Genomic DNA, 26243 nt, shown 5'->3' with positions numbered 1-26243 from the left:
ACTTCAAAACCGAACTGGTTCCTAAAAAAGAATAGCCTTTTGAAATTTTCTTAAAAAAGTGATAACGTCCTAGAAAAATAAAAGGATATTTAAAACCCGATGCCAACGTAAAGTAGACATGGGAAATGTTAATTAGCAACTATTTTGTGTGGTATAACTGTCTTACAAGCAGATACATTTAAATGTATAAGAAATATTTTTGCAATTTTTCTTTTTTTGGAGTTTTTCACAATTAAATACTGAATGTGTCGACCAAATTTTACCATTAACAAAGTACAATATGTCCTGAGAAAATAATCTCAGAATCGCTTGGATAGGTAAAAGCATTCAAAAGTTATTATCACATAAAGGGAGAGGTAAGATTTGAAATATTAGGCTGTCAGGAAAAAAAGCGCCTCTGAAAAAATAAAAATCCACCCACTTTCTAAAATGTTATTGAGCGAGAGGTCGTGAGGTGTATTGGCTTATCGGGCACTTTATCCAAAGTCGGGTAGGGGAAGTATGGAGCGGGCTCACGGAGTGAACCCGCTTCATACGATGTCGGTGTCGCCTGTTTGTTACAGCCGACACCTCAGAGTAACTTGCGGCATCGCGCTCGAGCACGATCCCGCTAGTTTAACTCTTTAACGCCGCAGCAGAGACCGCAGCATTTAAATCGTTAGAAAGAGGGGGGCGACCCCCTCTAACATGTCATCGCGCCCCCCGCAACGCAATCGCGGGGGGGGGGGGGGGGTGATGGTTGCAGGGCTTAATATTTGCCTGTCAGAATCACGATATACTGCAATACATAGACTAAAAAAATTATTATTATTTAACTCCTTTTTACTTTTTTTATTAAATTTTTTTTATTTATTTCTTTTTTAGACAAAGATAAATTCATAAAGTAAAAAAAAAACAAAACCTTTCCCATTTTCCCCCTAGAGCATAGTAAAAATAAACATAATTGGTATCGCCGCGTCCGTAAAAGTCTGAACTATTACAATATATCATTATTTAATCCGCAAGGCGAACGCCGTAAAAAATAAAAAAATTGTCACCTAATCTCCCACAAAAAAATGAAATAAAAAGTGATCAAGCCGTTGCATTTACACCAAAATGGTATCATTAAAACTACTGCTTAACCCGCAAAAAATAAGCCCTCATACCACTTAATCGACAGAAAAATAAAAAAAGTTGTGGTTCTCGGAATTTGGCGAAATAAATTCTTTTTTACACTTAGGTTTTTACTTGTAAAAGTAGTAAAATATAGAAAAAAACTATATGTATTTGGTATTGCCATAGTCGTATTGACCCAGAGAATAAAGTGAACATGTTGTTTTAATTGCACAGTGAATTCCGTAAAAACGGCGCGAAAAAAAACCATGGAGGAATCGCCGTTTTTTTTCATTTTCTACCCCACAAATAATATTTTTCCCGTTTCCTAGTACATTATATGGCAAAACTACAACTCGTCCCGCAAAAATCAAGCCTTCATAGTACTATATCGACTGAAAAATAAAGACGTTATGGCTTTTGGAAGGTGGGGAGGAAAAAACGAAAATGAAAATCTGAAAAAGGGCTGCGGCGGGAAGGGGTTAATGGACAGCCACTCCGCTTCCAGACTGCCGTTGGGTCACATGATCCCTACTCTGACCACCCAAATCCCACAGCATCTGCTGTAGACTACGGCGGTCAGTCTCAATGCAAGTCTGACACTCACATGGAAGTTCTCAGACTTGCATTGAGAAACAGACTTCCGGTCCCTACAGTGTAGAATTTGGGTGGCCAGAGTGGGGATCAAGAGAACAAATGGCATACCGGCACGGCCAGCAGCTTACGGTCAAACAAAGGGCCGGGTAAGACAATACAATTCACTACCTTTCACTATCACATTTTCAAAAGAGGGGGGGGTGCTTTTTTTTACATTGCCCTTAAACTAAATTAAAAGGGTTGCTGGTGTTTGAAAAAAAAAAAAAAAAAATTGTCCAATCGCTGGAAAATCCTTTTAATGCAAGTTTATGGCCTATTTTCATGTCTCCCAAATGAAGAGAAGAGAAGTCAATATAATTTGAAGGGGCAGAATGCTCCAGACCGAAAAATATATTCAACACATTTAAAGAGGATCTGTCACTAGTTTAGTAATGTCAAATCTCCTAGCTAATCTAATAGGGACTGTCACACTGATAATGCTAGTGAAAATTGTATCCCAAATCATTTTAAAAAGCTATTTTATAAATATGTAAATGAGCCTATACTTGACAAGTGGGTGTCGACAGCAGCGATTCTCCTGAGGTGGAGCTCCCTCACAGCCTCTGACGCTGTCCTATCAGCATGAAGCTGCTTCACACAGTGTGAGAGACGGAGGCTGGAGGGCAGGGGTATCACTTCATATAGCTATATCTTGGGCTGTGAACCAACTAGAACAGTGGTTCTGGTGTCATATGAAAGACGAGATTCTAATCTTCCATGCGACACCAGGATTGCAGCTGTGAAACAACCGGAGATATCACCAGTGGAAAACACATTTGGGAACGGAAGCTGCATACTATATGATCACGTTGTGTTGCTGGGCAGGGCTGATTGGACAGCATCAGACAGAAAACATTACACCACCCAGAGTGAAAAGAAAGAGTCACCTCCTATTTGGCTATTAGAGTCACATCAGCATATTTAGAAAAATGATCAGAACTTTGCAGATAAACATTTTTGAAAAATAAATCACACTGTAGTTATCAGCATCATAGCGCCTATTACATTAGTTAGGAGATAGGGAATTAATAAACTGGTAACAGTCAATTTAAGGATAATTAGTTTAGAAAACAATTTTAACAGTGTTAATCACATGTAGTATATTCCTTAAATAAATGTTACAAACTGCAGAAAATGATTGCGGGGCTGTGATGACCTATCTACAGGAGGTCATCAGTATATGATCTGTGGGTATCCGAAACCTGGACCACGCACCGATCAGCTGTTTCCAGGCGCTGAAGGCATTGCAGTGGTCGGTGCCGAAAGCAGAAAGCTCCGACCACAGAATGGCGGCTGTGCTGCAGTACTGCTCCTATTCAAGTAAATAGAAGCAGAGGCTGCAGTAACCCAACAAAGGCCGGTATAGTGTGTATGGAGCCTTCTTTCGGCACTGACCACTGCATAGCTTCTGGCTCCGAGGGGCAGCCGGAAGAGCGGATTGGTGCGCGGTCTGGGTGTCAGACACCCACCGATCATATACTGATGACTTATCCTGTGGATAGGTCATCAGTTTAAAAAAAAAAAAAAGAACAGCCCCGAACCTGGACAATCCCTTTAAGGTCTTATTTTTAACATTTCTTTGGTGGTTTAATAGTGGTGTAGCCATTATAAAAATCTATGTTACAGTGTGCTTCAGTTTAAGACAGAATTTGGGCTCTACTGGGCTCCCTTAGGGCTAGGGAGGTTACTATCGGTAGGGTTGCCCCGGATCTGAATGCAGTGTTAGGCCAAACAAGTGAGATGGGTGGGTCTACCTGTGCTGCTAATGTGACATTTCTTCATCGGTATGACTTTGAATCAGCGTGCTGCAAGTTCTTGGCTGCGGCTCCTTCTCCATACCCAGATCCTACTTGGATGGAGAATTATACTCTATGCCACAGTCTCCTGCCAGAGCCCTGTCCAAAATTTATACCAACCTTCTTTTAGATTTAGCCCCGGCCAAACCCTGTTTTTTAATGGCGTGGGAAAAATAATTAGACATTGTTCTTTCGCAAAGGGAAGTCTCCTTTATTTTGTCAAGATCTCATGGGTTTTCGTGCTGTGTAAGGCATCAGGAGAATTCTTACAAATTGCTAACTCGCTGGCATAGAACTCCTGCATATCTATATCAGATACGTCTCCTCTCTTCAAATGTCTGTTGGAGATGTGGGTTGTCTCCTGGGTCCTTTGGCACATATCTGGTGGTTTTGCCCCAAAATCAGACCTTTCTGGGCTCAGGTGGAAAGGGCCATTAATGATATTGTTGGTTGCTCTTTAGTATCGACACCTGAATTGATCCTTTTATGGCTTCCATCGGGAGACTTTACCCCCGTACGTAGAGACTTGGCCACCTTAATGATCTCGACGGCTAAACTGCTGATACCATTGAAATGGCGCAGCGAGGACCCTCCTTCCATGGACATGTGGTGGTCCAAGGTTCATCAACTTCACTCGTTGGAAGAACTCTTGGGTTGGCATACCTTCTCAAAGGACTTGTTCCTGAAAGTTTGGAAGCCGTGGAGAGATCATCATAAGAGAGCCGGAGCTGGGATGTGACTTGGATCCTGGTGACGTGGTACCTGCTATACTTGTCTGATTGACGGTCTCTGGGGAGAACTCCTTCTGAGATACCCATTTGGGTGGTGTACATGTTCTTATGATTCCTTTACATAATACCTTCACGCAATATGTATAACTGACGGTACTGTCTTGTTCTAGGTGTTGACCACATCCGAGAGATAGAGTTGGTCTTGGAAGTGTGTGTATCTGCTGCGTGTTCTTGGTTACACTGGTTATCATACCACATATTTCCAAATTCTTGTGCTAGAGATACGTTTTATTTCATTTTTCTTTTTTGTCTTCATTTATGATTTCATGTCTGTTTTTCTGTTACTATGACTCGTTATTTGGCAGTGATTACTTTCGTGAGCACTTATCCTTTTGGACTTATGTTATGCTGGAATTGCCTTATTGCAATTTTGTTATATGAAAGTGATTGTATATAATGCACTGCTTTTATAATGTTCTTGTTGTGACTAAATATTGAAAAACTGTGTCTTTAAATAAAGAATTTATAAAAAAAAAAGAAAATATATGGACAGTGACTTAAGGGGCTACTCCAGCAGAGGAATGCCCGACCCGAATGACGGCAACACTTTGACTGGGGAATCCACTACAGTGTGGGGGGGGGGGTGTAGCACTGTCAACAGGGTGGGGTGTGTGGAGCCTTAGGGTATGTTCACACGGCCTATTTACGGACGTAATTCGGGCGTTTTTGCCCCGAATTACGCCCGAAAATAGCGCCTCAATAGCGCTGACAAACATCTGCCCATTGAAAGCAATGGGCAGACGTTTGTCTGTTCACACGAGGCCTAAATTTACGCGCCGCTGTCAAATAACGGCGCGTAAATAGACGCCCGCGTCAAAGAAGTGACCTGTCACTTCTTTGGCCGTAATTGGAGCCGTTCTTCATTCACTCCAATGAATAGCAGCGCCAATTACGGCCGTAATTGACGCGGCGTTCAAGCGCCTGCACATGCCGGTACGGCTGAAATTACGGGGATGTTTTCAGGCTGAAACAACCCCGTAATTTCAGCCGTTACGGACGCCCTCGTGTGAACATACCCTTACCTACAGGGAGCTGTGTGGCTATAGCTCACCTACCACCAACGATCCAGCAGCACAGGAAAGGGACTGCGCTCCTTATTAAAAACTCGTTTTATTGAAGGAGATACATAAACACCATGATAAAAGATATTTCTGGGCCCCCGCACAGCGGACATGCCCCGCATTAATACAAAAGTGCGTGTTACAATATCATGTCACCAATGCATGGCATTACAATCAATCTCAATTTAAAACAGGAAATAAACTAGAACATAGTATATAAACCTTTCACAATCGTTCGTAGTGCACGATGTTCCATATTTTCTCAGAACAATAATATATTACCATATGCAGAAGTCAGAGAGCGAGCAAATCCCGATTCCTTCCAAGAGACCCGAGGTATCTATAATGTCGCATCCCATCTTGAACTATAAATTACCCAGACAGATAGGAGAGGCAACCTCTCTCCTCCCCTTCTACAAAGCACCTTAAGTAGGGAATGCTCTAAGAGCCATAGATAAAGCATTGTTGGAGTAGGATGTGAGCTCAGAATTACACCACTGATCCCACACCCGATGAAATTTATCAGGGCATCTTCTGTTAACATAAACAATTCGTTCATAGGGTATCATAGAATTAATCAGTTCTATCCACATAGATTTAGTAGGAGTACGAGGATTCATCCATCTAATAGCAATAGCCTTCCTAGCCATAAATAACGTCTCACGAAGGCACGTACGTGTTGGATTAGGATACATCCCATCCTCCACCAATCCGAATAAGCAAACTCTTTGTTCCAGTCTAACTGGGACCTCCAATACCCGGGATAACAGGTCAGTAACTTCAGTCCAGAAAACTTGAAGTAGAGGGCATTCCCATATCATGTGATGAAAATCAGCCGGTTCATGGCGACACCTGTGACAACTGGGATTAGGCCTTCTACCCATTTTATAAAGACGGACCGGGGTAAGATAACTCTGGTGTATGATGTAAAGCTGTATAAGCTTATTGTTAATAGCAGGAGAAACAAATCTATGTGACTCGAACAGATCCAATCTGGAGTCCTCATCTAGGGATGGGATCAAGGTCTGCCACCTGTCCATTGCTGGGAAAGCTGCTTTATTTGCCTTCGCATGTATAAGGTAAGAATAGATGGATGAAATTAACCCTCCGGGGCCATGTGATCTAATGACCCCAATCAAGGGATAGGTGGAAATAGGTGTTACTCTTCCCCTATACTGAGCCAGCAGTGAATGGCGCAATTGTAAATACTTATAGAAAGCTTGTCTTGGAGCTTGATAAGTTTCCTCAACTTGAGTAAAGGACAGCATCACATTATTCACAAATAAATCTCCCACCGTCTTCACCCCCAGTGTCGACCAAAATGTATCATCCTGTGAGGGGAGTAACTGATCTAGTGCCGCATTCTGCCATAGGGGTGTTTCCGCTATTATCTGGTCCTCTCCTGAGATCTTAAGTGCCGCCGACCATACATTGCGAGCAACCTTATGTATCGGTAAAGATTTCCTACTAAGGGGAAGCGAGGGTTCTAATACAGGCCAGAGTTTAGGAATATCCAAATAGTTTGCCAGACACAGTTCCATTCCCTCTGGTACATCAGGTGACACCCAGGCGGCCATATATTTGAGCTGGCCCGCCAGATAGTATAAATATAAATCAGAGAGGGCCATTCCCCCTAAATCTCTGGGTCGTTGCAATTTTGCTAGCTGTAACTTAGATCTAGAAGATCCCCATATGAATTTAATTAGCTGCGATTCTATTTCTTGGAAAAATGACTTTGGAATATATACAAATATGTGTTGCAGAATATAAAGGCATTTAGGCTGAACCACAATTTTGATAAGGTTGATACGTCCTGCTATGGATAGAGGTAGTCCCAACCAAATCTTAAATTTATCTCGAAACATCAGAATTAGGGGAGCAACATTTGCCTGTACCATGTCAGCATCTAATCTCGTGATTTGAATTCCCAAATACTTAAAACTAGAAACCACTCTCAAGCCCCCTACCAATGAGCCCACCATAACATTTCTGCGCGGGGAAAAGTACATCAGACACGACTTGCCCCAATTAATAGACAGTCCAGAGAAGTCTCCAAACCTATCAATTATGGTCATTGCTACATCTAGGGACTCATCAGGGAATGACATGAATAGCAACAGGTCGTCAGCATATAATGCCACTCGGTGTTCCGCAGAACTTAGGGGTATGCCCCGGTATATCACATCAGATCTAAGTAGAATAGCTAAGGGTTCTACAGCGATTGCAAATAATAGAGGTGAAAGCGGACATCCCTGTCTGGTACCACGAGCCAAATCAAAGTATGGAGAGAGCTGTCCGTTCAAGAACACCGCCGCTCTGGGATGTAGATACAATAAGGAGACCCACTGACAAAACACAGGACCAAATCCAAACCCACGCAGAATATTAAGTAAATATGGCCACTCAATAGAGTCAAAGGCCTTTGCTGCATCCAAAGATGCCAAGGCCCAGTCCACACCCTGTCGCGATGCAATCTGAGAAACAATCTGGACTCTGCGTAGGTTATCTGACGTACTTCTCCCCTGTATAAACCCAGATTGGTCAGGGTGGATGATAGAGGGCATAATACCATTAAGTCTATTTGCCAATACCTTAGTTAAAATTTTATAATCTACGTTAAGTAATGCTATGGGCCTGTAGGAAGAACAGTCCAAGGGATCTTTATCCGGTTTAAGTATCACTACTACTGTGGCCTCATAGAAGGAGTCGGGCAGGGACCCCGCTACCAAGGATTTATGATATGTATGAAGGAGTTCTGGGAGTAACTGCTCTTGGTATCTCAAATAAACCTCCAAAGGTATGCCATCCGGCCCAGAGGCTTTCCCCTTAGACATATCCTTCACTATCTCAGTAAGCTCTTCCATCGTGATAATGCCATCAAGTAGGAGACTCTGATCATTAGTTATAGAGGGGCAGGAGATAGATTCACAATATATCTGCAACTCTTCTGCAGTCTTCGTGGTTCTAGAGACATATAAGTCTTTGTAAAAATCAGAAAACGCAGAAAGTATATCTGACGTGGCAGTAAGAATAACACCATTAGGGCTTCTAATTTTCAAAATAGCCGGGGAGGAAGTGTTCTGGTGGATGAGATGTGCTAACAGGCTGCTGGATTGGTTTCCCTGTTCAAAGTATTTCTGGCTTGCAAAGAACATTTTACGCTTGCTTTTTTCCGTCAGATACAACAAATATTGTCTTCCCGCCCGTAACCAGCTGACCCTATTATTTTCCGATGGGTTCGATACATACGTGGCTTCTAGTACCCTGCATGAGTTAGCCAGTTCCTGTTCCCTTTTAACAGATTCCTTTTTTATATAAGAAATGGAGGACTGGAGACAGCCCCTCAAGTAGGCTTTTAATGCATCCCAGTAAGCTGAGTGGTTCGTACCATTTTCGTTGCCCTGTGTGTAAATGTGAATTTGGTCAGGAATGCGATCCTGCTGAGTAAATTGAGTTAACCAAAATGGGTGTATTTTCCTACAAATGTGACTTCTTCTCTGGGACATGGTCAATTTTACCATCATAGGGGAGTGATCAGAAAACACCCAGGGTAAATGTTCCACAGATGCGAGCACCGAACACGCCCGCACATTACCGCAAATGTAGTCAATCCGAGACAGTGCATTTCTCCCCGGGGTATAACAGGTATATTCTAGAACATCCGGCCACATATACCTCCAAAGATCATGCCATCCCACCTCTTCCAGAAATAGCAATAAAGGGAGGGGTCTAGTTACACAAGGGGGATCTGTCCCCACATCCGGGCGAAATCTGTCCAATTTAGGATTTGCTACAGTATTATAGTCTCCCATGCAGAGGACCGTAGCTTGGGGATACGCTGATGCAAAGTTGGCTGCTTCATAAAGTACCGCTAGGGACTGTGTCGGGGGAATATAAATGCCCAGGATAACAAAAGGGTGGCTCTCTATCCATGCATGTACAAAGATATATCTCCCATCTGGGTCTTTTTTCATTACTCCTGGCTCCCACCTCAGGGACTTGTGAATTATTAAGGAAACCCCCCTGGAATATGAGGAGTGCGTGGAGTGTGCTGACCATTGTATCCATGGCTTCCTCATAAATTTAATAGTGTCTGATATTAAATGCGTTTCTTGCAAACATATTATTTGTGGTCCTCCTGCTCTAATCTGAGAGAAGATTTGATTGCGTTTACATGGCTCTCCCAATCCCCGCACATTCCAAGACATAACACTTAGAGACATCATGCACCGCTTAAAGAACTATCTTAAAAATACAAAAGATTTTAACAAAACAACAATAGCAGGAGGGGGAACTCAGTCCCCTTATCAAGAAAATCTTCCGAACTAGGGGAATATATCCCCTCTGAAGCACGGGGGTAGTCTGTGGGGAAATGGAAACTCTGCACAGACTATTGCTCCATCCTCCCCCCTCCAGCGTCTCCAACCCACACAAGACAGGCATACAACCCGTCATATAAGGACCCGCAATAATATGGGGTAACAAGGCTCCCCAGAACGGTCTAGCAACCTGTTCAAGGACAACCCAGTATCCCAATTCATTAACAACAATATAGGCAAGAGTAAAATACAGTGGTTAAAGAGTGTACATTCAGTGAACACATATCAGATATACAGATATTATACCACAAAGCAGCAACCTGGAGCGGCGCCAAGAGGAAGGGAAGACAAAAAAAAGTTCCAAAAGCAAAACCGCAGCTCCACGAAAGTCACCGAGTCTCCGATTCTAGGTGTCGGATAACAAAAGCAGCAATCACGGTCTGGGATCTGGATTATTTCGGCTGTTGAGCCATTCGTCAGCCTCTCCCGGAGTATTGAAAAAGATAGATTTATCATGATGTTAAACTCGGAGCCGTGCTGGGAAGACAATGGAGTATTGAATCTGAAGATCTCTCAACCGTCGTTTAACGCCAACAAATGTAGCCCGAGCTTTCTGGAGCGCTGCAGAGAAATCTGGAAAAATCGTGACCGTAGCAGTGTTGTGAGTGATCTGGCCTTTTTGGCGCGCAGCTCTCAAAATGGCGTCTCTATCCTTGCTGCTGAGTAAACGAACCAACATAGGCCTAGGCATGGCCCCTGGTGGAGGCGGTCTGGCAGGAACGCGATGTGCTCGTTCAACCGCATAAGCCTCAGATAGTGTAGCATCAGGCAGCGTATCCTTGAGCCATTGCTCCATAAATGTCCCTGGGTCCTTGCCTTCAGCGCGTTCTGGCAGTCCCAGGATACGAACATTATTCCTGCGCATCCTATTCTCAAGATCGTCCGATCTTTGTGCCCATGCATCTGTCGCCCTCTCCAGGCCCCCTGATTTGCCGCGCCACAGGCGCAGAATCATCCTCTATTTGCGAGATCCGATTTTCGGTGTCACGAACCCGATCTCTTAGCTTCTGGAGATCCTGACGCATCAATCCAAGGTCCACCTTAACCTCATCTATTTTCCCAGTAAGAGAAGTAGTAGACTCACGTATGGCAGTCAGGAGCTGTGCTGTGACTTGTTTTAGTGATGGTTCCGGCTCCTCATCTCCTTGAGGGTCCGCCTCGTCATGCTGCTGTCCAGGAGTAACGGCGCCATGATGGCTACTTGATCTGGCGAACTCTTTGAGGCGATCAGCGGCCGCCGAATTGCGTGTCTTGCTCATTTTGAGCTCTCCTCTACTATGCCTGCGATTGCCCCAAGTTCAAGGAGTATTTGCGGGAAGTTTTACGGCAGGATTAGTGCAGAAACACTGAAGCCGGGACGGAGCTCTCACAGCATGCGACTGCTCGCGGCGGGAGTCAGCCACGCCCCCCCCCCCCGACTGCGCTCCTTATTAACGTCATAATGCCCCACAAGATGAAGACCTGTTGAAGAAATCGTCCACATAGGGCACGACTAAAATCCCTCTGGAATGAAGAATAGTCATGATCACAGACAAAACCTTTGTAAAAACCTGCAGAGCCGTCGATAGGCCAAACGGAGGAGCCACAAACTGGTATTCGTGAGGGAGGACTGCGACCTTCAGGCGGAACTAGTGTTACATGCTGCAGGCTTAGCGGCTTGAGGTCAGGAGCGCCAAGGAGCATGAGGCTTAAAGAAAGGACTGGTGGTACTGCAGTCCAGATACTGGTGGACTAAGAATCTACGAAAGGGGGGGGGGGGGGACGACGACTGATGTTTCTAATCCTGGTTTCCTGGGATTAGAAACACGAGCCCTCGTTTTCTAGCATTGAATGCTTTCCCTCTTGTTGCATCCAAGATGATTTAGTCGAAGCAGGCTCCAAAGAGGATGGGAAACAACGAAGGGAAGAGCCATCAAGGAGGACTTAGAAACAGAACAGCATTTAAACCAGTCTGGCGCGCAGAGACCATGGAAGAGGAAGTGCGAGGCAAAAGGTGAGCCACACCAAAGCAGGCTTCCAACAGATATTTAGAAAAGTCAGACAGGTAGTGTGAGCGATTCAGTAGATCTTCAGTGGGAAAACCATGACTGAATTAATGGGCCTAGCCAGTAGCAAATATTGGAAGACTGAGAAAGTCAACGCAGTGGTCCAAAGGATCGTGGAATGAGGAACAGAAGGGTAGTGGCCTTAGACAAATGGGAGAATAGAGGATCCACAGCCGGAGTCATTGTTCATATTGTGGAAATATCCCCTGGAAAAAGATACATAACATCCAGGCAAGAGGCCTGGGCAAATTTCTTATCAGGATGCCTCCATTCCCTTGAGACGACCTCTTTAAACTCCAAATAGGAAGGAAAAGGATTGTCCCATCACCTTGGGCCATTGAGGATGAGCATCTCTCCAGTGGGTGAGAGGACTGCATCTTTAAGATGTAAGGTGTTTCCGACCGGAGTGATTAGGCGGTCCATCACAGAGGCCAACTTGGAAGAGTGCTCGCCATCTAGTTCCAAGTTGGAAACAGAGAAAGGAATAAGCGGCAGATAGTTTCCGCTCCCCCTCCATGGGACCTGACGAGGCAAGTGATAATGAGGGCTCATGAGACCGAGGGGATCTAAACAGCTTCTGAGGCCTGCTACTGGAAGAGGACAGGAAGTGCCCCAAAGGTCAGTTGGCAAGGCGAACCAAGATGATCATCGGTATCAGCACTAGGAGTGGGCTTAGCTGGAGGTGGCTGAGCCACAAGGTGGGCGTTCACAGATGCTTGATCTGGAGGCCAGCATGCGTTGCACAGAGGAGTAGGTTGACCACATGAGAACTTTTGCCCACATTTTAAACCGGCAAAATAAACCACATAGGGTACCAGTAGGAATTATTCTGCTCTGGCGTCTAACACGGCAGATTAGGGGTCACTGCTTCCACATGTACTTCTCGGAAAAGCTATTGACTATGAGACCGATTTATACTGAAAGGTAATGCTGAAACTCCCTTAGGAGGAGTTACATAGAGTGCTGTAAGTAAATGCTCCCCTATTTTACTAGACTGTAGTAAGCGAAGCAACGCTAGCCATGATGAAGGGGCTGCTAATGAATGATCCTACCCGTTTGGAGGAAACGCACGGTCCGAGTGCCAACAGCAGCAGCTGTGCCAGAGAGGTCCTGTGAGGCTGTATCCAAGCTTGTCTGTGAGAGACAAAGTGAGAGAATGGTTGTCCGTGACAGACCGTGGTTGTCTAGGGCTTGCATAACTGCAGAGCAGAGTGAGGTACAGCATGTAGATTTAGTACAATTACACCCCCTGCTTAAGGTGGTGGGAGGTAATGTGGATGACTGGAAATGCCTGGGTAATGTGGTTGTTTTAGTGCTTGAAGGAGCTACATAGCCCTGTCAGACACAGTATTATGCCCGCGCGGCAATGTCAGCTATACTGTCAAAAAACAATTACTCTGCCTATGGAAGAGGGTAATGTGACTGAGTGTAGGGAAGTCACAAACTAGAAGAAAGGCCAGGTTGGTCCTACCCTATATGCGTGATGCAGAGTTCTTGAGCATGCACCACCTGAAAAGGCGGCCTTCAGCCCATAGAAATATAAAGGATAAGGTCTGTTGACACTGAGAAGTCAAGAGGAGAAGGGAAGACCTGTGCGGGATACAGGAAAAACCTTTCCTTACTACCACAGTAGAGTGTGGCTAGTAGGCCGCAATAAAGCCTGGCCCTCAATTAATGGCGACACCGGGCCGCCTGGTGATAAAACATTCCTGGTTGCAGCAAGCCCGTGTTGTACGGGCTTCCAGGAAAAGGGGCAGAGAGATCCACCCACCACAGAGTGCAGGCCGCACAGAGCAGGGTGGGGGGGTATTAATCCCGAGGCGTGAATTTTATGGGAAAAAAGTTGCACGACACAAGCCCAGGAAAAGGGGATCCAGCCGTAAGGGCAGAGAAGGCCGCAAGGAACTGCAGGACAGAAGCAGAGCAGTTGTAGTTAGGTGGGAAAAGGAATGGAGGAGGGGGGGGGGGGGGATTGCTCAGTGCCATACTCTCCTAATCTCATTTACTTACCCGATCTTCATCCTCTTCGCTTCAGCTACCCCATATTACCAGCAGGGTCAACCTTTCAGTGTCTTTATACCATTCTGGGAGAGTAAGCTGGAAGGGGGGGGGGGGGGCAGGAACACTGGGTTACCTATTGGCTGGCAGGTGACAGAGTAGTCAAACTGCTCTGCTTTATTTTGTGGTTTTTTTGTGGATGGAGTAACAGTGTGAAAAATGTAACACTGTTTGCCCACCCCCTAACCTTGGAAAAAACCAGGGCAGGTGACGTTGTCGTCCCTGCTTCTTATCTAGGGGAGCAAAGAGCCAATAATAATAAAAGTAAAATAAAAAAGGCAGAAAAGACCTGCAAAAAGCAGGAAGAACTATCTCCTACAGACACCAAGCTAAAACAGATTAGATCAGTGTCTACAGAAAAGTTATAGCCTGTAAAGGAGGAGCAAACATTTTTAGGGTCGCCTCCTAGTGGCAGTAGAAACCCCCTGTGCTGGTCAAAGCATTGCTTGTATTTTTTTATGTTATGCTGTGTGAAAAAAATAAAAAACACCACAAACCATTGGCTTGCTAGTCAGAATATTTTTTTTCTAATATGAATTATAATGAATTCGTTTCTTTAAATGCGATTTTCTGTCAAGTCGGTCTTTTTGCTCAATTTAGTGAAAATAGTAAATGTGTGAATAGAAACCTACAAATACTTTACTCAAAGACAAATGTAAGAAATTGCTTGGTCAAAAAATATACTGACTATAGAGTAACAGACACCGCTATGGAATTATAAAATAGTTCATATACATACTTGGCATTTCTGGCTTGATTATGTGCTTGACAGTCCTCTTGATATCTGTTCAGCTGGCCAGGCATCACATTACTGATGGCAATTTTTAGTTTTTGCAGTGGTATTTTCAGTCGGTCATCCTGGCAATGAAAAGACCAAAAAAAACAAAAACTGTATCTTTAAAAATACTGTAAGAAACGGCATAGAGTCGTTCACAGATGTAACGCATGTCGTAAAAAAAATCTAATAAAAATACATTTACACACATATGTAAGGCCTCATGCACACGACCGTAAAAACTCCCGTTATTACGGGTCGTAATTACGACCCGTAATAACGGGCTCATAGACTTCTATTGGCGACGGGTGCCTTCCCGTTTTCTCACGGGAAGGTGCCCGTGCCGTTGAAAAAGATAGAACATGTCCTATTTCAGGCCGTAATAACGTCACGGACAGTCCATAGAAGTCTATGGAGCTCTCGTAATGACGGGTGGCTACATGTGTGCACCCGTCAGTACGGCAGCGTTGCTAAGCGACGTCAGTAAATGGTCACTGTCCAGGGAGCTGAAAGAGTTAACTGATCGGCAGTAACTCTTTCAGCACCCTGGACAGTGACTACCGATCAGTATAAACCTGTAAAAAATAAAAGACGTTCATACTTACCGAGAACTTCCTGCTTCCTCCAGTCCGGTCTCCCGCCTGTTGCCTTGGTGACGCGTCCCTCTCGACATCCGGCCCGACGTCCTGGATGACGTTTCAGGCCATGTGACCGCTGCAGCCAATCACAGGTCAATCACAGGCTGCAGCGGTCACATGGACTGCCGCGTCATCCAGGGATGTCGGGCTGGATGTGAAGAGAGGGACGCGTCACCAAGACAACGGCCGGGTAAGTATGAATTTCTTTAACTTTTATTACAGAAAGGGCTGTCCCTTCTCTCTATCCTGCACTGATAGAGAGAAGGGGCTGCCGATTAGTGCAGTGCTATTTTGCCGCCAAAAACGTGCCCGTAAATACGGGTGGAATACGGGTGACACCGGACCCATATTTACGGGCACGGGTTCGTAAATACTGGTGCAAAACGGGTCGAATACGTGTGACACCGGACCCGTATTTACGCCAGTATTTACGGGTGGGAAAAAATACGGTCGTGTGCATGAGGCCTAAGAGTTTACTACAAAGTGATTACTTCAATTAAAAAAGAGCAACCTATTCAAAGCAAAATTATACAGCAAATTAAAAAGTATATTTTGCTGTGGTGAGCTGTATAATCTGCAATTAAAATATTGCACGGATTAGAAATTCTTTGCAGAACAAATAGACCTCTTAGATTAGCAAAAATACTAACAATTTTTTTAATTGTGTAGGACTTTTCTAGAGGTAAATTAAAAGAATGGGTGAAAGGTATAGTTTTCTTGGTTGTTTCTCTTTGTGCTGTAACGTCATTTTTTTTAAACTAAAAAACAAACATGAAATACATCTTGAAAATGGTCAATGGGGCGCGTCCCTATAACGCTGACTATCTCCAATGCACACAAAGAAGCAGAATGGCAGGGAGGAGTGGGGTGTTTTTCTTTCGGTTTGTTTTTACGAGGGGGTTTTGAAGGTAGTAGTTATTGGGAATCTGTTTATTATTTTGCTGTTGTTCATACAAAAGGCATACAGGACTGAAATACAGACTCAAATGTGTGTGCTGCCATACAGATTCTGTGCACGTGGCACTGCTGTGTGCATGAGCCCTTAGATGTATTACTAGCAATCTGTATGTGATAAAACGCAGGATGAGGCCCCATGCACACGTATTTTTGTCCACCCGTAAATACTGGCGTAAATAAGGATCCTTTGTCACACGTATTCGACCCGTATTGCACCAGTATTTACGGACCCGTGCCCGTAAATACGGGTCCGGTGTCACCCGTATTCCACCCGTATTTATGGGCACGTTGTCGCTGCAAAATTACACTGCAGTAATCGGCAGCCCTTCTCTCTATCAGTGCAGGATAGAGAGAAGGGACAGCCCTTTCCGTAATAAAAGTAAAATTCATACTTACCCGTCCGTTGTCTTGGTGACGCGTCCCTCTCTTGACATCCAGTCCGACCTCCCTGGATGACGCGCAGTGCATGTGACCGCTGCAGCCAGTAATTGGCCTGTGATTGGCTGCAGCGGTCACATGGGCTGTAACGTCATCCCAGGAGGCCGGACTGGAGGAAGAAGAAGGGAGTTCTGCGTAGGTATGAACGTCTTTTTTTTTTTTACAGCTGTATCTATATTGTGATCGGTAGCCACTGTCCCTGGTGCTGAAAGAGTTACTGACGATCGTTTAACTCTTTCAGCACCCTGGACAGTGACTATACACTGACGTCGCCTAGCAACGCTCCCGTAATTACGGGAGCACCATAGACTTCTATGGGCCTGCCCGTGCCGTAATTACGGCCTGAAATAGGACATGTTCTATATTTTTCAACGGCACGGGCACTTTCCCGTAAGCATACGGGGAGGTACCCGTGGCCAATAGAAGTTTATAGGCCCGTAATTACGGGCGTTTTTACATTCGTGGGCATGGGGCCTTAGGTTGTGGCTCCTGAGTGTCAACCCTTGCATCCGGTTGTGCCAGATTTTTATAGCAACCTGTAGATGCAGAGATAATTGCAACAGTAACAGACTGATTCTAGGAATGTAGCTTGGAACTTGTAGTTGAAACCCTCTGGGCTTTTAGTGGAAGTCGTCTCAGAGTATAATGGGCAGAACAAATAAGTAATTGAAAATTTTCAATGCAGAATTCTTTTGGTGAAAGCCGGCAGGATCAAATTCTCAAAATTAGGTGACAGTCACAGAAAACTTCTTTGAAAAACTCATTTGTAAGGATAGAAAGTACAAAAAAAAATAAGAAAATAAAAAATTTTCAAAATGAATAAAGCCCAGAGGAGTTTTATAATGGTTTACACGTGGATTTAGGCCTTACAGAATGGAATTCTCTCAAATTCTCTGTGCTGGGCTACAAGACTTTCTGGAATACTAAATGACAGATTGAAAAAATAAAAATAAACTATGTATGTGTGTGCGCGCATTTGTACAAAACCACAGTTAAATTCTGAACATAAATATACCTGTATGTGAAGGTGAAGTTTCTTCAGCCTTTTGACAAGAGTATCTTTAGAGCATGGCACAAATGCTTCTATGTAACCATAAACCCCGTTCCTAGTCACTGGGCCGAGTTCCTGCAGCTGCAACTCAATGCTGTCAGAAAAGGATTAGGTTTAAGATTAATGAATTTCTGCAGGGTCACATAGAAACACTGACCAGATACAAACTAGTATATGAAAGCCATATCGCAGCACTTTGCACATTTTATTTAATCTATTTACTTAGCAGTTCAGGCTCAGATGTCACTAAACACTAGACAGAAGTATCCAACAGCAGACACAAAAGGAACAAGTAGTAATAGTTTACCGCAATAGCAAAACTATAAAGATATAAAAAGGGTTTGTGTACTTCCCATAAATTCTGTCTTCCATGGGTATAGGCTGCAGCCACTAGATGGCTGACACACAGGACAATGTTGTCTCCTCCCGCACAGGCTATACCCAGCCTACTGGCACAGAGCTAATCAGTTTCTAGCCCAGCAGTAGAAAAGGCAAACACAACTGATGGCAGCTAACCAGAACAAAACTAAGAACACGGACAACGAACAAAGCAACACGACCTCAGCAGAAGTGGGACAGAGTAGTGTCCACCAAATGAAGACTACGAGAAAGATTTTACAGCAGGCACAAAAATCCTCTTTTCTCGTAAGTATCATTGGGAACACAGAATGTCCTAAAGCAGTCCCTGGGCAAAATAATGAGCCACCGCCACCTGCAGTACCTTGGGTGAGAAGCCCGCATCTACTGATGCAAAAGTGTGCACTTTGTAAAAATTGTAAAAAGGTGTCAAGTGAGGACCAGATCGCAGCCTTACAAACCTGAAGAGCCGATATCTGATGCTCAACTGCCAAGGAAGACCCCACCCAACGAGTGTAGTGCGCAGTGACCCGAAAAGGAGGAAACAATCTCCTCACCGATAGGCTTCACAGACGGCTGATCGTATCCACCATTGTGTGGTTGCAAATCTGATCGAAGACCCCCTGATGGAGGGCCCACTCCCAGGGATCCACCCGTTCTCGACTAAGGAAGTCTGCGACCCAGTTGTTGAACCCTGGGATGTGCACTGTCGACAGAGCGGGAACGTAAAGTTCCCCTGCCCCGTAGAGAAGTGTTCAGGGAAAAAGAGAGCCACTCACTCCTGTAGTCATCTCTGGGGCCAATTTTCGGGGCCTCGCTGCTACGCGCCATGCCATAAGGGGCAGGAGAACAGGGACAATGGAGGACGCACATTTCCTAAACGGGTGACAGAGCAGCTAAAAGGATCTGTTCCCTTCTGCCAGCATTTGGCAAAAAGAGGAAACTGTGCGACTTCCACTACACTGTGCCCTTGAGATTCTGAGTAGGGAGGAAAGAGAGGCTCAAACCCTCCCAGTTTACCCAGCCTGAAAGAAAAACTAACTAAACACTTAAGGTAGAACAGATCTGAGAGCACAAGAATAATATAAGTTTTCGTTTAGTGTCTGTAGGAGGCAGATAAGCTCTGTCCCAGTAGGATGGGCTTAGCATGCGTAGGAGAAAACTACGTTCTTAGTGTCAGCCACCTAGAGGCATCAGCCTATACCCATGGATTCCGTGTCATAGAAGTAAATGGGAGTTACGGAAACAGTGTAGCACAGTAAGCTCCGCTGTTCCGTAAGTTGGACGGGGTCGGGTAACCCTCGTTTGAAAGATATGCACGGGTCTCAGAGGTGGGCCCCGCATCTACCAGACTTTTATGGCATATCCTGTGGATATGACAAAAATGTTTGTAACAAGACAACCTCTTTAACCCGTTAGTGACCGGCCCATAGTCTTTTTAAGTCGGTCACTAACGGGCCTTATTCCGATTCCATAGACTTTTTACGTCACGGCATCGGAATAAGTAAACAGAGCAGGGAGCTGTCAAATCTCCCTGCTCTCAGTTGCCAGAGGCAGCTGAGGGTTGGGGGCGTCCCTGCTCTGCCGTGTGAGATCGATATCAGTATCGATTTCACCCGTTTAACCCCTCAGATGCGGTGCTCAATAGCGAGCACCGCATCTGAGTGGTTTTGGAGAGAGGGAGGGAGCTCCCCCTCATCCCACTGACACCCGGCGATACGATCGCCGAGTGTCTGTCTCCCATGGCAGCCGGGGTCCTAATAAAGGCCCCCAGGTCTGCCAGTAATGAATGCCTGATAGATCATGCCACAGGCATGACCTAGCAGATGCCTGTCCGTTTTAAATGGACAGGCATAATACACTGCAATACAAAAGTATTGCAGTGTATTATAATAGCGATTGGAGAATCGCATAGTGAAGTCCCCTAGTGGGACTAGTAAAATAGTAAAAAAAAAAGTTTAATAAAGTTAATAAAAAAGATGTGGGGAAAAAATTACTATTAAAAAAACAAAATACCGTTAAAAAGTTACACATATTTGGTATCGCCGTGTCCGTTACGACCCCGACTATAAATCTATTACATTACTTAACCCGCACGGTGAACGTCGTAAAAATTTAATAAAAAACAACGGAAAAATTGCTGTTTTCTGTGAATCCTGACTTTAAAAAAATGTGATTAAAAAGTGATCACAAAGTCGCATCTACTCCAAAATGGTACCAATAAAAACTACAAGTCTTCCCACAAAAAAATTGCCCTCATACAAATGCATCGCCGGAAAAATAAAAACGTTACGGCTCTTCAAATATGGAGACCCAAAAACAAATAATTTTGAAAAAAAAGCGTTTTTACTGTGTAAAAGTAGTAAAACATACAAAAACTGTACAAATTTGGTATCGTTGCAATCGTAACAACCCGCTGAATAAACTTGTGTTATTTATACTACACGGTAAACGGCGTAGATTTAGGACGCAAAAAAGAGTGGTGAAATTTCTGATTTTTTTTCTATTCCCCCCCAAAAAAAGTTAATAAAAGTTAATCAATAAATAATATGTACCTAAAAATGGTGCTATTAAAAAATACAACTTGTCCTGCAAAAAACAAGGCCTTATACAGCTATGTCGAGGCAAAAATAAAAACGTTATAGCTCTTGGAATGCGACGATTCAAAAACGTAAAAAATAGCTTGGTCATTAAAGAGGCTCTGTCACCAGATTTTGCAACCCCTATCTGCTATTGCAGCATTTAGGCGCTGCAATGTAGATTACAGTAACGTTTTTATTTTTAAAAAACGAGCATTTTTGGCCAAGTTATGACCATTTTCGTATTTATGCAAATGAGGCTTGCAAAAGTACAACTGGGCGTGTTGAAAAGTAAAAGTACAACTGGGCGTGTATTATGTGCGTACATCGGGGCGTGTTTACTACTTTTACTAGCTGGGCGTTGTGTATAGAAGTATCATCCACTTCTCTTCACAACGCCCAGCTTCTGGCAGTGCAGACACAGCCGTGTTCTCCAGAGATCACGCTGTGACGTCACTCACAGGTCCTGCATCGTGTCAGACGAGCGAGGACACATCGGCACCAGAGGCTACAGATGATTCTGCAGCAGCATCGGCGTTTGCAGGTAAGTCGATGTAGCTACTTACCTGCAAATGCTGATGATGCTGCAGAATCAACTGTAGCCTCTGGTGCCGACACGATGCAGGACCTGTGAGTGACGTCACAGATCTGCACTGCCAGAAGCTGGGCGTTCTGAAGAGAAGTGGATGATACTTCTCTTCAGAAAGCCCAGCTAGTAAAAGTAGTAAACACGCCCCGATGTACGCACATAATACACGCCCAGTTGTACTTTTACTTTTCAACACGCCCAGTTGTACTTTTGCAAGCCTCATTTGCATAAATACGAAAATGGTCATAACTTGGCCAAAAATGCTTGTTTTTTAAAAATAAAAACGTTACTGTAATCTATATTGCAGCGCCTATCTGCTGCAATAGCAGATAGGGGTTGCAAAATCTGGTGACAGAGCCTCTTTAAGGTCTAAAATAGGCTGGTCATTAAGGGGTTAAAACAGCACTTTTCCGTAATTTAACAATTACACAATAGTGTTGTATTTCAAACCATATGTGCCATCAAAACATAACCATAACAACCAGTGAAAAGTTGATTGGTCACAGTAAAGCCAACATTCGAAAATACAGGCAAACTATTTAAATCAGATGGTCTAAAAAAAAAATCATATAGGTGGAGAAACGATTTAATAATTTTCTACTATCTTAGATATCCAAACTAAATAAGCACTTTTAATAAAAGCAAAAAAAGGTTATACATACTCTAACAAAATGTTATTCATTTCTTGAGTGAAAAACTTTTTCCGACCTTCTTCATCAAACATTTTTGAAGCCTAGGGAATAGTAAAATTTATTAAGAGAAACACACTCATGAAAATACAAAACAAATATAAAGAAGTAGCATAAGTACACAATGCAGTGTGTTAAAGAGGTTTTGCTGTCTCAAAGTGATGGCATATCGCCAAGACTGGTAGAACTCCGACCAATGCAGAGCATAAAGAGGCCGCAAAGCTGGTTTAGTTCTGCATCTCCTACTCCTTGCCCCCAGCTGTGCAGGGAACGGCAGTACAGCTCCATTAAAGCAGCGCTACGACCCCCCTTCCTTCATTCTCAGGATTTGTGGGGGCCCCAGCAATCAGAAAGCAATATGCCATCACTTTATGAGATGGGAAAACCCTATTAAGAACTTACCACCCGCAGATCTTCAATTCTTTTTTCCAACTGAGCTGGTAGACCATCAGGAAGAGGCGGGACTTGTTTTGGTGTCTGCAACTGGGGTGGAATTGTTGACTGCACCGGATTTGTTGACTGCACCGGATTTGTTGACTGCACCAAGTTGCCATTCTCTCCATGATCTGAAGCTGCAGGACTGTCATTAGATGTAGAATCCAGTAGTTTTTCAAAATCAAAATCCTCTAGCATTTTAAGTGCACACTCTGCGTCTTGTAAAAGCTCTCGCTCACAGCTACCACCAAATATAGCAAGAACAGGGTCATTCCCAAGTGTCAGATCAGACAAATCATTGGAAACAGGAGCTGCATTGGGCTTTAGAGGGGCAGAGACTATGGTTACAGTTGGTGGATTTTGTTTGTTTTCATTTTTTCGCAATGCATCTTTTTCCTTCTGAAATTTCTGAAGCATTGCAGCAAGAGCCAAGGAATCTTTGTACATCTTCTTCTTTTTGTCTGGTTTGTGTGCATTAAATGCAACTACCCTAAAATGTAAATGTTAGAAGTCAAAAAAAGATTTATCCTGTAAGCCACATCATTTATAGTAGAACTACTTTCTAAACGGATATAGCTCAGGCATGCCAAGGAGAGCCTCAGCTCTGTTCAGTGTGAGGCTGGTAGAAATTGCCAGCCTTCACCCTGCACAGAGAAATCAGCCTTAAAAGGAGATGTCCAGTTTCCGCAAATTAATGTTATTTTTTGTACAATTAAAAGGAATACAATTTTCTAATATACTTTCAGTATTAATTCCTCACTGTTATCAAGATCTCTGCTTGTTGTTATTCAGTAGGAACATTGTTTTACAGACAGTGGATACAATTCTGCCCATGATCACACATGTGATGGACAAAGGCGCACGGCTCATTACAGTTCCTCCTGAATAATAGTATGGGAAACTGAAAAACAAACAGAATTTTTTGCATACTTGCCATAAAAAAAGTACTCAGTGGTGAGCATGGAGAGAATAACCCTCTCCCACAAACCATGTACCCTCAGAATGGTCACCTCAACAGAGACGCCATTAAACGCAACGACCTTAAATCTGGTGGAATAGAGATCCCTGAGATGGGAGGTCAGAACGGAGAGGCAAAGGCCACGGGACGTCAACCATCAGGGACAACAAGTCCGTGTACCAGAAACGACGCGGCCGATCTAGCGCTACAAGAATGGCTGGAATTCCTTCGGCCTTGAGCAGGAAGAGTCGAGGCAGAAGGAAAAATACATACAATAGAATGAAGCAAGTCCACAGAGCAACAAGAGCATCCACAGCATAGGCCTCCGGATTTAGGGCTTGGGAGACGAAGCAGGGAACCTGGACACCATCAGGTCCACGTCTGGCTTGCTCTAGCCGTGCCAACTGCGGAATCTGCGACCCAGTTGTTGACCCCTGGATCTGCACCGTCATCAGAGCGGGAATGTAACTTTCTGCCCAGGTAAGAATCTTCGCAGCCTCAGCCATTACTGCTGCACTTAAGAGTCCTGCCTTGGTGATGGATATAGGCCACGGTCTTGAGTGTGTCCGTCTGGACTCACAATGGTTGGCCGGATAGAAGCGATATCCAGTGCAACAGGCAAAGGAAGATGGCTCTCAACTCCAGCAGGTTAATGGGGAAAGAGGATTCCTGTGGGGACCACAGCCCCCCCAATTCGTGAGGTTCCAAAATGTTCCTTCCCACCCCTTGAGACTGGCATCGATGGAGAGAATATGCCAATTCAGCAGAAGGAAGGAGTGACAGCGAGGGATGGCTAGGGAGCAGATCTGGAGAGGGAATAGTAACTGCTTGAAGATGCAATTGCCCGAAAAAAGGCGGTCACTCTGGAAGGTGACTAAAGTACAGCAGGCAGGAAGAAACGCTCTGGAGAAAGCATGGCAGATTTGATTTCATATCCTGAGGATACCACTTCCTGAACAGCTGTCCGAAATGTGGGAAAGCCAGACATCCTTGGAGTATCAAAGTCTGCTACCCAACCGAGCAAGGGGGCCCAGTTCGGGTCAATCCCCACAATACAAAGCATGGGCAACGCTGGGGGTGGCGGTGGTGCAGAGGCCACAGAGACATGACCAGGGGGCCTGCATGAATCACATAGGGAAATAGGTTGACCACACAAAAACGACAGAGCGAAAGAGACGATCCTACCGGATTCTTGGGAGTGAGAGTGCGGTTTTAGAGGCAAAGACACAGTCAGAAGGTCTTGTGTCCCATGCAAGGGGGGATGGGGGTATATACGGGTGCTGTCATGGAGGTTTTACTAGAAATCGAATTGCCGCCAAGTAATACTATTTTCTCAAGGCACCTGCCATGACTGCAAGACAGGAGAATACCCAAATACATATAATTGGTTTGGGGGGGCGGGACCAGAGGTTGGAGAACCATCCTGCCAAAGGAAAGATCCTCGCTGGAACACAGATTTAATCTGTAGTATATTGTAAAGTGTTAACAGATGACCAGGTTGCTGCTTTGCAGATTTGCTTAATGGATGGATCAGCTCTTTCTGGCAAAGATACCGACAGAGCGTGTAGAGTGGCCATTTGAGGGTATGTTCACACGCAGAGTTTTCAGGCGTGTTTCAGGGCGTAACCAACTCAAAATACGCCTGGAAAAAAACGGTAGCTGATCGCCTAGAAACATCTGCCCATTAAATTAAAAAACGGCACGTAAAAAAACGCCTTGTAAAAAGAAGGAGCATTTAACTTCTTGAGCTGTTTTTGGAGCGGTTTTCCATGGTATCTATGAAAAAACAGCTCCAAAAATAGTCTAGAAAAAAAATGCCTCAAAAAAACTTTTCAGCTTCAATAACTGCTAAAAATCCGAGGCTGTTTTCTCTAAAAACAGCTTTGTAATTTTCAGACGTTTTTACTAGTGCATGTGAACATACCCTCATACGTTCTGGAGGAGACATTTGAAGACTCTGAAAAAGGCTATACAGTGAAGGAAATAAGTATTTTATCCCTTGCTGATTTTGTAAGTTTGCCCACTGTCAAAGACATGAACAGTCTAGAATTTTTAGGCTAGGTTAATTTTACCAGTGAGAGATAGATTATATTAAAAAAAAAAAAAAAAAAAAAACAAACTGAAAATCAGTCAAAATTATATATATTTATTTGCATTGTGCACAGAGAAATAAGTATTTGATCCCTTTGGCAAACAAGACTTAATACTTGGTGGCAAAACCCTTGTTGGCAAGCACAGCAGTCAGACGTTTTTTGTAGTTGATGAGGTTTGCACACATGCTAGGCTGTGTTCACACAGAGTTTTTTGCAGGAGGAAAATTCCTCCTGCGAAAACTACTCCAGTAGGTTTTTGCACAGTGGTTTGACAAAAACTCGTAAAACACTCGTCGAGGTTTTTTTTTCCTCTTTCTGACTCATTGAAATGGGGTTTTGGAGGCGGAAACCTCCTCAAGATGGGTCATGTTGCTTCTTTTTACCACGACGAGTTTTTTTTACTCGTGGTAAAAAAACTCGTCTGCCTCCCACTGAAATTAATGGGAGGCATTTTCGGGCGGTTTTTGAGGAGTTTTTTGGCGCGGTTTCTGCCCCAAAAAACTCGTAAAAAACTGTGTGAACAGGGCCTTAGATGGAATTTTGGCCCACTCCTCTTTGCCGATCATCTGTAAATCATTAAGATTTCGAGGCTGTCGCTTGGCAACTCGGATATTCAGCTCCCTCCATAAGTTTTCAATGGGATTAAGGTCTGGAGACTGGCTAAGCCACTCCATGACCTTATTGTGCTTATTTTTGAGCCACTCCTTTGTTGCCTTGGCTGTATGTTTCGGGTCATTGTCGTGCTGGAAGACCCAGCAACGAGCCTTTTTGAATGTCCTGGTGGAGGGAAGGAGGTTGTCACTCAGGATTTGACGGTACATGGCTC

The 26243-nt window shown here is 44.2% G+C and overlaps 1 protein-coding gene across 2 annotated transcripts in view; it reads right to left on the bottom strand.

Moving 5' to 3' along the window:
* The window catches only part of UBN2 (ubinuclein 2), a 150646-nt gene that overhangs the window by 86456 nt on the left and 37947 nt on the right, over positions 1 to 26243 (bottom strand). For both annotated transcript variants that reach the window (XR_012850009.1, XM_075833556.1), the window contains exons 6-9: positions 22334 to 22856; positions 21905 to 21975; positions 17682 to 17811; positions 14598 to 14716 (exon numbers count right to left, since the gene is read on the bottom strand). Coding sequence is in view for 1 of the 2 variants with exons in the window: in XM_075833556.1 (XP_075689671.1) it covers positions 14598 to 14716; positions 17682 to 17811; positions 21905 to 21975; positions 22334 to 22856 (843 nt within the window). In the remaining variant the exon portion in view is untranslated. The remainder of the gene's footprint in view (positions 1 to 14597; positions 14717 to 17681; positions 17812 to 21904; positions 21976 to 22333; positions 22857 to 26243) is intronic.

Source organism: Rhinoderma darwinii, chromosome 7 (genome assembly GCF_050947455.1).
Source record: "Rhinoderma darwinii isolate aRhiDar2 chromosome 7, aRhiDar2.hap1, whole genome shotgun sequence".
Taxonomy (NCBI): domain Eukaryota; kingdom Metazoa; phylum Chordata; class Amphibia; order Anura; family Rhinodermatidae; genus Rhinoderma; species Rhinoderma darwinii.
The sequence above is the reverse complement of the archived record's forward strand: the minus strand, read 5'-3'. Positions and strand labels throughout refer to the sequence as shown.